The sequence below is a fragment of the Macaca nemestrina genome, chromosome 1 (assembly GCF_043159975.1).
Source record: "Macaca nemestrina isolate mMacNem1 chromosome 1, mMacNem.hap1, whole genome shotgun sequence".
Lineage (NCBI taxonomy): Eukaryota > Metazoa > Chordata > Mammalia > Primates > Cercopithecidae > Macaca > Macaca nemestrina.
In genome coordinates, this window is record NC_092125.1 from 156,609,162 (window position 1) to 156,622,540 (window position 13,379).

General features: G+C 39.7%; 1 protein-coding gene across 5 annotated transcripts in view; it reads right to left on the bottom strand.

Moving 5' to 3' along the window:
* LOC105482674 (ST6 N-acetylgalactosaminide alpha-2,6-sialyltransferase 5) overlaps positions 1-13,379 on the bottom strand; it is a 187,311-nt gene that overhangs the window by 105,205 nt on the left and 68,727 nt on the right. Inside the window, exon 2 of one of the 5 annotated variants that reach the window (XM_011742893.3) lies at positions 7,046-7,221. The exons of the other annotated variants lie outside the window; for them this stretch is intronic. Within the exon in view, the coding sequence (XP_011741195.1) occupies positions 7,046-7,132 (87 nt within the window). The 5' untranslated portion in view covers positions 7,133-7,221. The remainder of the gene's footprint in view (positions 1-7,045; positions 7,222-13,379) is intronic. 5 annotated transcript variants of the gene reach the window in all.

A 13,379-nucleotide genomic window follows, 5' to 3' on the forward strand; every position in this document is an offset into this window, starting at 1 on the left:
TGCCTCTGAGCAAACTCTGTGTGCTGGGAAAAGTGCTAAGTGTTGGGTTTGTCTGTCTAAACCACTACATCTGCTTTTTCTCCTTCATGCCACTTATCACGATGGTAATACCATTTCACTAATGTGCTTATTTGTCTACTGTCCACCTCTTCCTTTGACTGTAAACTCTTTGAGGGTAAAAATCATGACTTTTTTGCTCACTGCTGTATCCCCAATCCCTTCTCCATAGACTGGAACTCATCAAGTATTTGTTGAATTAATAAACACAGCTTTTGATTCTTGGCATTCTCTCCATTTTAACACTAAGGAAAACTGATGGTGAATAAGGCATTTCCTCAAAGCTGGTAAATGTCAGAGCCAAGATTCAGACCCAGCTCCATTTGACCACAGAGGCCATGATTATTCTACTAAGCTTCCTGGCCACCCAATTAGTTTGAAAGCAATCTATTAATTAAGCAATTTCAAAGTAATAGCATGAATTACATCCCATTCCTGGTTCCTCCCTCTGAGGCTAGTAAAATGTGACTTTCAAACCTGAGTTTTAATTTTCTACAAGATGATACTAATGCTACCTCTGGGCCCTTATGTTTTTATAATGTTTTAAATATGTATTTATTTACAAACACTCACTATTTCTTTTTTTCCTCTCAACATCTATTTTAAGCTCAGGAGTACATGTGCAGGATGTGCAGGTTTTTTTACACAGGTAAATGTGTGCCATGGTGGCTTGTCGCACAGATCATTTCATCACCTTGGCATTAAGTCCAGCATCCATTAGCTATTCTTCCTGATACTCTCCCTCCCCTCCCACTTTCCAACATGCCCCAGTGTGGGTTGTTCCCCCACATGTGTCCATGTGTTCTTATAATTCAGCTCCCACTTATAAGTGAGGACATGCAGTGTTTGGTTATCTGTTCCTGCATTAGTTTGCTAAGGACGATGGCTTCCAGCTCTATCCATGTCCCTGCAAAGGACATGATCTCGTTCCTTTTTATGGCTGCACAGTATTCCATGGTATATATGTACCACATTTCTTTTGTCCAGTCTCTCACTGATGGGCATTTAGGTAAACACTCATCATTTCTAATCATCCCTGTGACTGCTTTTTCCCTCCTAATCAGTAACATACAATATAGTTTAAACCAATAAAGTGCTGGAGCCATCCTGTGCTGGCTCCCGGAACTGCTTGATAAATTTTTATGAATTTTGTGAGCCAGTTGTTAAGCACAGGCATTATTTTTAAAACATATAATGAAGTGAATTATATTAAAAACAAAAATTTCATTGGGGAAAGGATAACTTTCAACAAACAGCACGGGAACAATTGGACACCCACAAGCAAAAAAATGAACCTTGCTTTAAAACCTCACACCACATAAAAAATTAATTCATAATGGATCATGGATTTAAATGAAAATATAAAACTATAAAACTTTTTATTTTAAAATAGGAGAAAATATAAAGGATGTAAATCTAGGTAAAGAGTTCTTAGAAATGACAGCAAAAATTGATATACTGAACTTTATCAACATCTGAAACTTTTATGCTGCCAAAGATTCTTTTAAGAGAACGAAAAGACAAGTTATAGACTGGGAGAAAAAACTTGCAAACCACATATCTGACACAGTTCTTACATCTCAAATATATAAAGAACTCTCAAAACTCTACAGTAAAGAAACAAACTCCAGTTAGAAAATGGGTAAAAGACATGAGGAAACATTTCACCAAAGAGGTTATATGGGTGGCAAATAAACACATAAAAAGACGTCCAACATCGTTATCCATTAGAGAATGTAAATTAAAACCACAATGAGATGTCAGCACATAGCAATTAGGACAGCTAAAATGGAAAACAGTGACAACACAAAATGCTGGCAAGAATACAGAGAAGCTTGATCTCTCATACAGGATGGTGGGAAAGTCAAATAATACAGGCACTCTGGAAAATAGTTCGGAAGTTTCTTGCACCAATCATATGTCCCAGCAATCAGTTTGAGGCACTTATCCCAGAAAAATGAAAAATTACATTCGCATAAAATCTATATACAAAATACACAAACGTTTATGGCAGCTCTATCCATAACAGCAAAGAACTGGAAACAACCCACATGTCTATCAATGGGGGAGTGGTTAAACAAACTCTGGCTTATCTATACAATGTAATCCTACTCAGAAATAAAAGGAATGATACATGCAACTATGTGGATGAAACTAGGGAATTATCCTTAGTGGAAAAAAGTCATCTCAAAAGTTAATGTACATATAATTCTATATTTATAACATTCTGGAAATAAAACTATAGATATGGAGAACAGATTAGCAGTTGTGACAGGATGGGGAGTCAGTGGTAACAAGAGAAAGAGGAAGCACAGGGAGGGCGTTCCTTTATAGTGATGGGGCAGGCGAGTGAGTGCACAAGCGCAAACTCTGGTTTCTTTTTTAGTTTTTATTTTTTTTGTGACCGTGGTGTTTTTATTTTCTACATTTATTTTTAATTTTTTAAACTTTTTAGTTTTAAAAAACTGACACATAATAATTGTACATGTTTATGGGGTACATAGTGATGTTGCAATATACATGATGGATAGTGATCAGATCAGGGTAATGGATGCATAGTGATCAGATCAGATCAGAGTAATCAGGTAAATCAGTAAATCAGATCAGGTAATCATATCCATCATCTCAAACATTGATCATTTCTTTGGGTTGAGACCATTCAATATCTTCATTCTAGCTATTTAAATATATGTATTATTGTTAATTCTGTTCATATTTAACTACAGTGTTATAGAATACTTTGGTTTCTTTTTATAATGTCATTAATCTCATCATAGGGACCCCACACTTGTGACCTAACCTAAACCTAATTACATAAATCCGATTACCTACCAAAGGACCTGCCTCCAAATACCATCACATTGGGAGTTAAGGCTTCAACACATAGACTTGGGGACACACAGGCACATATTCATAATAGTGAAAATGTAAGGTCTGCTACTGTACCTCTCTTCCCAGCTCTGCATTCAGTGATATCTGATGGGTAGCTGGAAACCAGCTATAAGGAAGTATTTGTACCACAGAAATAAGCAAACACCACCAATCAGGACTTGATTTGCTATACTGTTGATTATTAGAAACAGATGGAGAAAATGTAAATATTACAGATTAAACTTCAAAGTGTGTTGTGTTTGTAGACATTACATCATGAGAAGCACAAAACTGGAAAAATAGTGGTGGTCTATTCTTTGAAAACTATTATTTGATTCAGTAAGGAAGTTACTCATATTATTGAGGAGCAAATGAGGTTCCAACACAGGTCTTTTTGGTTTCACCTTCTTCTTACCTACTAAGGTAACCAAAAATACTAACCATATTATTTTGGGACTATATTCATTCAGAAGTTGCACCATAGGTTAGCTATAGATACAATAATTTGGCAAAAATCAATAAAAACATTCTTAAAGAAACAATTGGGTACATGGAATTTAGAACAAAGAACACTGAACATTTTATTGTTATTTGTAAATTATGTGCTCTTTATTGGGAAAATTAATAATAAACACACACTTTTAAAAATATACATTCTTGGCAGTTTAATTTTAATATTTCATTAAAATATTATCTTTTTTATTATGCTTTAAGTTCTGGGGTACCTGTGCAGAATGTGCAGGTTTGTTACATAGGTATACATGTGCCATGGTGGTTTGCTGCACCCATCAACCTGTCATTCTATATTGGTATTTCTCCTAATGCTATCCCTTCCCTAGGCCCCCAGTAACTACAGATCCAAAACAGGCCCCAGTGTGTGATGTTCTTCTCCCTGTGTCCATGTGTTCTCATTGCTCAACTCCCACTTATGAGTGAGAACATGCAGTGTTTGGTTTTCTGTTCTTGACACACACACATTTTTAAACAGAGCTAGTGTTCAAATATTTACCAGCACACACTGGTTTAAACCCAATCTTCATTTTGTTCTTCAGTGGAGACAATCACAGCCCTGCTCCTCTTTAAAGTGGTGATGTAGGTTAACTCTGTTGCCTCTGGCTTTTACCTTTTGCAGCTGCCGTCTTTCAGGGAGACTGATTTGACCCTTGGTTTGCTCAGATTTGTGTATTCAGAATCAATGGCCTATTACAACTGTAAACCCTGTCGACTTTACAGGAAAATGCTCTAGTTTCTCTCACAAAGAGACTCTTAACAGTGAGCTGGGTCAGTTTCAATTTGCTTGTAGTTTAGACACCAGGTTTACAAGTTTTCTAATGGCTTTTCTTTTCTTTCTTTTTTCTTTTCTTTTTCTTTTTTTTTTTTTTTTTGGTGTAACAAAATCAGAAAGCAAAGATTTCTTTATCACAGGTGGTTCATGAAATTAGTTACATTCCCAGTCTTCACCAACTACTAAACATTTTACACTTGCTATCCCTTGGTTGTGGCTGCGCACTTGTCACAGATCAGACTTCTCAACTGATGTGCTGTTTGGCTTCATGCAGAGATTTTAGTCCCATTCTGGCTTTTCACTCCCTATTCTATGCCCTACAACCTACTCTTCTTTGGAGATTCAGTTGAGTCACCTCTTCCCTTGTATTTCCTCCTCTAATCCATTCAATCTGGAAAAAAAAATACATCCCTTTCTTTGAATTTCCCCAAATCTAGCCAGCTCTCTATTCTGACATCAGTCCCACCTCTCCCTTACATAACTGTTACCCATGTCTGTGGTTTAGGTTATACATTACTATCATCTCCTTGAGGGCAGAGCTCTAATTTATCTCTAAATTCCATCATAGTGACTAGTTTAATGCCTGCTCATGACAAGCACTTAAAAAAATTGCTTCAGTGGAACAGCTGAGCTATATGTCAGCTGTAAGCAAATGAATAAATTAGTTCATGTCTACGTGTCTCAGTTTCTTACCTATAAGTTGGGACTAAAGAATATGTATTATATATACTGTACATATTATATACATATAAAATAAATATGTGGTATATGTAAGTACCATTATTGGCTATACCGTTATCATGTCACTGTTCTTGATACCAGATTCCTGTGTCGGTGAGTGCGTCTACGAATTATGTAGTGCAGTAGCGTGCAAGAGCACTGGCCGAAGAGTCAGGAGTCAGAAGATGCCAGTTCTCATCTCAGTCCTTCCTACCGTGCATGACCTTAGGTTAATCAACCTCTCTGGGCTTCACTTCCCTGTGTGTAAAGTGTGTGTGAAGAAATCTGTGTGAAGGTAAGGAGAAGGCTGAGCTTATTGGTAGCTCTAAAAGTGCATAATACCACAGTACTGTGTGACAAGTCCCCTCATGCTAAGCTGGGCTTCCAGTGACAGGCAGTGCTCTGTTTTCTCTAAAGTCCTCCCTCTAAACCCACAGACTTCCTTAGCAATGGGCTAAGTACATTTTGGAGAGGCTAGCTCAGCAATAGGTGCAAAGGTACTTGCATTCCATTTTGGTAGTTGCACTGACGGAAAAAGGGTTATTGCCTTCTTCAGTTTGTGAGCATTTAGAAGTTATAGAAAAAAACCAAAATCAGTGTGAAGAAGTTCCAGAGGTGATGGGTCTAATGGTTTTTCTCCTGGTGAGTCACTGTGGGAGGGATGCCTCTCGAGTTGATCAACCTGGTGATTCTGCTCCAATTCATCCTCCCTGCAGACCCAGTATGACATAGGACTGATGACCTCAATTACAGAGGCAGGAACATAGATGCCCAGAATAACAGGGTGTCACAGCTGGATAAGCCCTTGTCTAGTCCAAACATTTGATTTTACACATGAGGAAAACTGGAGCTCAGAGGCCAAAAGGACATTTCCAAGGTCACAGAGTGAGTTAGTAGAAGAGCTGGGTCTAAAAAGGGCAACTTCTGGGTCCTGGTTTACAGCTTCTGCTCCTCATGCCAGCTCTATCCATTGTGGGCCAGTGCCACTGCCAGCAAGGAACATCTCTGATGGCAAAACTGAGTCCCAAACAGGCCCAAATAGGCCCAAACAGAACATCGCCTTTTTCCTCAACCCCAGTAAGTTCTGACAGATCAAGACTGTGAGAGTTGGCCTTGGGAAGAAACTAATTTCCAGTTCTTAACACCCATGAGAAGAGCAAAGCTTTGGTCTTTAATGTATGTGCCATCCCATCTTGGATGTGATTACTCTAGAGCAGTGCACAACTGGTATCTCAGAAGGCATTTTTGTGTGTGATGTGTGGCTGGGCATATACCCAGCAACACACCTCAGGGTGTGGGTTACAAGCAACAGTAGCTGTGTTTCCTGTAATGTATGTCAGTACTCAGATGTCAACAGCTAGAACACACAAGATCTTTGAGAGAAGTACAGCCTCAGGATGGAGTTAGCACAAGACTTGGCACTTGGGAGACATCCAAAATATTGGTTAGATGAGTTCCCAAAGTGTTGTTCATGCTGGTGACCACAGTGTGACAGAATATTCAGTAGAATGTAAAATGGCCCAGCTATAGTTATACTTTAAGAAATGAGGATAAGGTGGCGGGGCGCGGTGGCTCACACCTGTAATCCCAGCACCTTGGCAGGCCGAGACGGGTGGATCACAAGGTCAGGAGATAGAGACCATCCTGCCTAACACGGTGAAACCCTGTCTCTACTAAAAATACAAAAAATTAGCCGGGCGCAGTGGTGGGCGCCTGTAGTCCCAGCTACTCCGGAGGCTGGGGAAGGAGAATGGTGTGAACCTGGAAGGCAGAGTTTGCTGTGAGCCGAGATTGCGCCACTGCACTCCAGCCTGGGAGATAGAGCGACACTCTGTCTCAAAAAAAAAAAAAAAAAAAAAAAAAAGAAATGAAATGAAGATAAGGTTGGTGAGGAGTGGCTCAGAAAGAAAGCTTAAGGTTCTTGGTATCTTTTTGGAGTAAAGGAATCAGATATATACTTTATCATATTCACTATGGTGGGAGTAGTTACATGGGAGGAAGAAAAGTAGAGTGAGAAGGATATTCTTATTTATATTCTTACTTATTTCAAGTGTAAGGGTGTATTCTTATTTCAATAGTTTTCTCTCTCTCTCTCTGTACCCACTCCCATACCTCTCTCTCTCTCCCCACTTGAAGAAAATGATGTGCAGAATGAATTCCTTTCTGGAATCCTGTGCTTTTGGGAGCTAGTGCTCTCATTCCATCTCTCTCTCTTCCTCTTTCACTGAACGTTTTCTTTCACTGAAGGGATGTTGGTTCTGGAGAATCAGAGGGCCCACAGCACAGCCCTGAGGAGAGAAAACAGAATTGGCTGCTAAGCCTGATGAGCTTAAGGGAGCTAGAAGGTCTCCTGCAGCAGGGACAGTGTTAAGATCCACTTCACATCCTCTTGGGGGCCACCCACTCCCCAATCTCCCTTGCCTTAGGAGGGGATCACAAGGCTAGGCCCTGAACCATGCAATGTGGTGGCGGGGGGCAGGGGGGCGGGGCGGAGGGGGCGGGGGGTGCAGTTTCACAAGGCACTTCTAAACCTGGCCCTTACAGACACATCTCACGGAAACTTTTAGCTCTCTCTTTCTTGATACAGCACCCTTGCAGGCTATAAGATGGAAGAGGGCCATCTGATTCATTTTGGACTTTTGAGTATAGAATAAACTTAGTGTGTTAAACAATTCACTCTTTGGGTTTTATTTGTTACTGGAACATAGCCTACTGTATCCTGACTTTTCTGATCTATTAAGCTCATCTCATCTGAAGATGACAAGAAGGCAAGAATGCAGGACGGGAAACTTCTGCAGGATAAAAAAAAGTTTGTATTTGTCTGGCAATTCTCTCCAGCTATCTTTCTTAAGAATATGAATGTGTCAGCATAGGATAGAGGGATTTGAGGAGAAGTTATACATATGACCACATTTTCTCTTCTGCTTTAAAAGTTTCCCAAGGTCTTATTATCATTATTTTTCCTTTTTTGAGACAAGGTCAAGCTCTGTTACTGAGGCTGGAATACGGCGGCATGATCGTAGCTCACTATAGCCTTAAACTCCTGGGCTCAAGCAATCCTCCCCACTCAGCGTCCTCAGCATCCTGAGTAGCTGGGTCTATAGGCGCATGCCACCACACCTAGCTAATTAAACATTTTTTATTAGAGATGGGGTCTCTCTAAGTTTGAAGCTGGTCTCAAACTTCTGAGCTCAAGCAACCCTCCCACCTCAGCCTCCCAAAGTGCTGGGATTACAGGTGTGAGCCACCATGGCTGGCCTCTCAAAGTCTTAGTTTTTTGTAATGTTCCTTTTTTTTATTGTTGTAGTGTATACTAGGAAAAACTTTTAAGGTGGTTTGAATGATAAACTTCCAATACTTCTGTCATTTTTAAATAATCATCCTCTAATTTAAATCTGAACAATCCATCATTTCTAATTACTTATTTCGTTGAAAGAGCTTATTTTCTACGTGTTTTCTGCTGTATGTTAGAAGGGAAAAAAAGCTGCAAGATATTGCTGTTAGGTCAGCATTCTTTGTATTATTATTGACCTAGATGTATAAAATATATTCACCCTAAACTCTGGTTGATTAATGTCTAATGAAAGAAAAAAATGCATGAATTCTGGAGCTGATTGCATTTTTGTTCTCAAAGCTAATTTGCTGCTAATAAATAAATTATTGTTATGACTTTGAATTGTCACCCATCCAGATTAGAACTATAGATGACTATACATCAATAATAGTTTGTTTGAGTTCTAGTAAATATGTTTCATTTGCTTAGTATTTCAAAAGAAGAAATTAGCATCAGCTAATACTTTCACATACTAAAACCATATAAATCATGTCTACTTAATTTGTAATCTGGTAGGACACCAATCTATCTATTCAGGAATAGGCACACCTATTTGAAAGTAGGTTGGTTACATGTATAAAAATCTGGGTGTGCTTATCCTTATATTCACAGAATGCATCATTAAATTTAGACACAAAAACAGAAACCCAAAATCATTTAAATTCTTAGGTGAATTAATTTAAAGTGGTAAAACTAAATAACCGCAACTCTTAGATTTATCATTTACAAACCACTCTGGACTGCTCTTGTGAAAAAGCTCATAAGGCAATTTGAGTTTGAGGCATTTTTTCTTCTTGGACTCTTCCAAATACAGCTTTGTATTAGCATGTTCAATAAAGCAAGTAACACTTCCACTGGATTACTTGGAACCATTCTTGACCCTCATTTCATTCTAGTTGGAGGTAATTACTTGCTGCTAATGCACAGTGCTAAAGACAGCCTTATTATGTAGATTGGGAATCAGACCTCTCCAGTTCTTTTAAAACAGCACCATAACTCTGTTTTCTACTGTATCAAATATAAAAGTCAACCAGATTTTTCTGAGTGAAAACTTTTTACTTAAAGTAAGATATTGGTCCTGGACCTGGTGGAGGAAATGAGTGAGCTGTCTTGGGAATGAGGTCAGAAATGAATAAATCAATAATAGTGGAGGTAAACTGTATACTTTCAGTGTCTAATTTACATCAGAATGGTGGATGGTAGCTTTCATTCTTTTTTTCAGATGGTAGTCGTGCTGAAAATATAAGCTTTTGTTTAGGCCACCTAAGTAGTAACTCTAAAATGTAGTCATAGTCACTGGATAATTTTGATGTTTTATCTGAGTCTAGAAACTCTGAATATTCACTCATTAAATGCAAATCAATTATTTCTGAAAACTAAGGACACATCTCTGGATTAATAGTATTTACGGTAAAATGGAACAAGGTTTCTCTTAGCCTCATTCCCAGAATCAAAGAAAACCCAACAACAATAAAAGGCTATTTTTTTTCTAAGACTACCTAAATGACTACACAACCATTATTCTACTCAGAGGAAAAATTATTCTTATATCACAGCAAGTGGGAGAGAATGCATGACTTCTATTAAGACTAATGGAGGTTGGGCTGTAAAGTTCAGTTGTCAGGAAGAAAGTTATTTGCCATAAGCCTGGAGAACCGGAGGGAAATTGCTAATTAGTTCTTTTTAAACCAAGGTGCATATTGTTTTACTCTCTCTCCTTCATGAGAAAGTAAAGCACAGGATTATCATATATTCCAGAAAAGAGTAAATTAAATATCCTCTACAAATTAAAAAGATGACAAATATAATCATACAAGCTTAAATATATAAGGGATTGTGCATTAGTTATTTTTTCACAATGTAGAACATGAAAGTCTACAAAATAGAGAAACATAACGCCTGAAAAATAGAAAAATAGAATACAGGGGGATGATTTATGACCTTGGTTCATCGTTCATCCCTGAAAGACATGCCCAAAGCATTTTTTGTTTGTTTGGGTTTTGTTTGTTTTATTGCATTCCTATTTTGCATTTTCTAAAACGATGCTTCTGGTCTAATCAAAACACTATTTTGACACAGCCTTTTTAATCTTCCTTTTTTTTTCTCCCACAAATATCACCTCAAGCATGAAATTCATTCTACTGGCAACCATAATTGCGTACTTGAAGAATAACTCGGCCTTAACCCCAAGTCCCCTAGACACCTTTTGTTAGGTTTAGATGACTCCTACCTCAGGCCAGGCTCAGGTCAATATGGAGGGCTCTACAGACCCTTACTATGTGTGCCACACCCCAAAGCGATTTTACCCAATGACTCTAGCAGTGCCCAGACTCAGTCCTGATTTCCCAGGAGACCTTCTTTAGGCCAGGCTCCAGCGGCCCAATGTCCCTAAGAGAGCAGTGGGATGGTCTGTCCTGAGCTTCCAAACCCCTTATTTCTCAAAATATGGTCAGATTTTCACCTTAATGAGTATAACTCAAAACACATTTTTTTTCCTTGGGTGAATTCTGAGCAGAAAATGCTGTAACTACAGATCCAAAACAAATCCTAGGGAAGAAAAACTAGTGGAGGGAAGAAGAGAGTGTGTTTCAAAGAACAGTATCATTTGGCTGGATGCTGAAATCAGAAACTCTTATCTCACATTAACCTGAGAGCCTGCCCCTCAATCAAAGAAGCTGCTTTATAGACAATGCACTGGCTTATTTTAACAAGCAATTCTCTTGGAAGACTCATTCTTCAGATGAAATTCATTCATTCATTCATTCACTTATTCATTAATATATTTTAAATACAGAATACGTACCACCACTGGGGATGCCACAATAAACAAAAACCCCAGCCCTAATGTGGCTTACATTCTTGTTGGGGGAGAAGTTGCAGAATAAATAATTAGGGGGATTTAAAAAAGGGAATAGAGAGGGGCCATCCAATTTATTCTTGGTACCCTAAATAGCTTTCTGTACTCCCTTGGGCCTGTGACTTAATAAAAACATCCTTTACAAACAAAACTTTCTCTTTTTCATGCTGTATCTTAACCAGTCACATTTCTTGGCACTAGATCATCTTGACCTACAAACTATTAGCTGCGGAAGTGATGTAATAGCCATCTATTCTCTTTAAAATAATAATAAAAAAAAGGAATCATTTCCAAAGGAATTGTTGCCAGTTTTCTCAGACAAAACCAAGACACATTTTCCTCTAGGTTTCTGGCATTGCACCTTAGAGGAAACATGTCTGCATGTACCAGGATGAAAACTATTGCATTGGGCAACCTTGGGGTAAGAGAAGCAACACTTGGGACATAGTCCTACCTCTTTTGATCTGCCTGTAATCGGGTCCTTGTGCTCATCAGGAAATGATCACGAAATAAATTACCTGCTGGGCACCCTGTGTGCACAAACCCATACCCCAAAATTTGTTAAAGAATGCAACATTTAGGTATTGTTGTACTCCAAAGAAATCCCACAACATTTGAAATGTGTATTAACCAAATCTTAGTTGCTAACGTGTCTTCATATTTTATAAGTAGTTTCCATGAATCGGATGTATGAACTTGTCACAATGCTGAATTAAAAGTGCAAAGTATGCATTGAGACATAAGGAAAAAAAGATTCCAGTTAAACTTTCACGTCACTTGTACCTCTGATGGCTGATATAGGGAATTAGATAGCTTCATTCCTACATTGTTATGAAGGACTGTTGTATTGTTTCTGGAAATGTTTCAAAGGTTGCATGTTCTGTGGTAGAAGTCAGTCAGCGGGGTCTCATCCTTCAGGGGATGGGAGGCTGGTTTGGAGAGGGTGCTCTGTGATCAGGGACTCTTAACTCATGTAAATGTGCGGCTTCAGTGCAATACCCCCACACTGTAATCTTCAATTTCCCTCTCTTCTACAATTATTTTTTTACATGGCTCAGAGTACAGACATTAATACCTGTAGTCGAAGAACTCAGGTTCTTTGCCGTTTGGTTACTCATTGGCTAAACAACCATCAGTCACAGAGAGGTTAACAATGCATGTTGATCTGATTCTGTGATGGTAGTCTAGCATAATGGTAAAAACTGCGGACCCAAACTGCGGACCCTAGGGCCAAACGATCTGAATTTGAGTCCCAACTCTTACACATAATGTCCTTGAAAATTGGGCAAGTAATTTTACCTCAGTTTCTTCACTTGTAAAATGGGAATAATAGTGTGTCCAGAATTGGTGGGTTCTTGGTCTCACTGACTTCAAGAATGAAGCTGCAGACCCTCGCGGTGAGTGTGTGTCCGGAGTTTGTTCCTTCAGACATTCAGATGTGTCTGGAACTTCTTCCTTCTGGTGGGATCGTGGTCTCGCTGCCAGGAGTGAAGCTGCAGACCTAGTCCGTGAGTGTTATAGCTCATAAGGACAGCGTGGACCCAAAGAGGGAGCAGTAGCAAGATTTACTAAAAAGAGCGAAAGAACAAACCTTCCACAGTGTGAAACGGGACCGAGTGGGTTGCCGACTGCCTGGCTCCAGCAGCCTGCTTGTATTCCTTTATCTGACCCCACCGACATCCTGATGATTGGTCCATTTTGACAGATTGCTGATTGGTGCGTTTACAATCCTTGAGCTAGACACAGAGTGCTAGACGGAGAAGTTCTCCAAGTCCCCACTAGGTTAGCTAGATACAGAGTACCAATTGGTGCATTTACAAACCTTGAGCTAGCCATAGAGTATTGATTGGTGTATTTACAAACCCTGAGCTAGACACAGAGTGCTGATTGGTGCCTTTACGATTCCTTAGCTAGACACAAAAGTTCCCCAAGTCTCCACCAGACTCAGGAGCCCAGCTGGCCTCACCCATTGGATCCCGCACGGGGCTGCAGGCGGAGCCACCCGCCAGTCCTGACCCACGCCTGCACTCCTCAGCCCTTGGGCAGTGGATAGGACCAGGTGTCATGGAGCAGGTGGCAGCGCCCATCATGGAGGCTTGCACCACACGGGCTGCAGGTCCTGAGCCCTGCCCCATGGGGAGGCAGCTGAGGCCCATCGAGAATTTTGAGCACATCGCCGGCAGTGCTGGGGGACCCGGCGCAACCTCCGCCGCTGCTGGCCCAGGTGCTAAGTCCCTCACTGCCCTGGGCCGGTG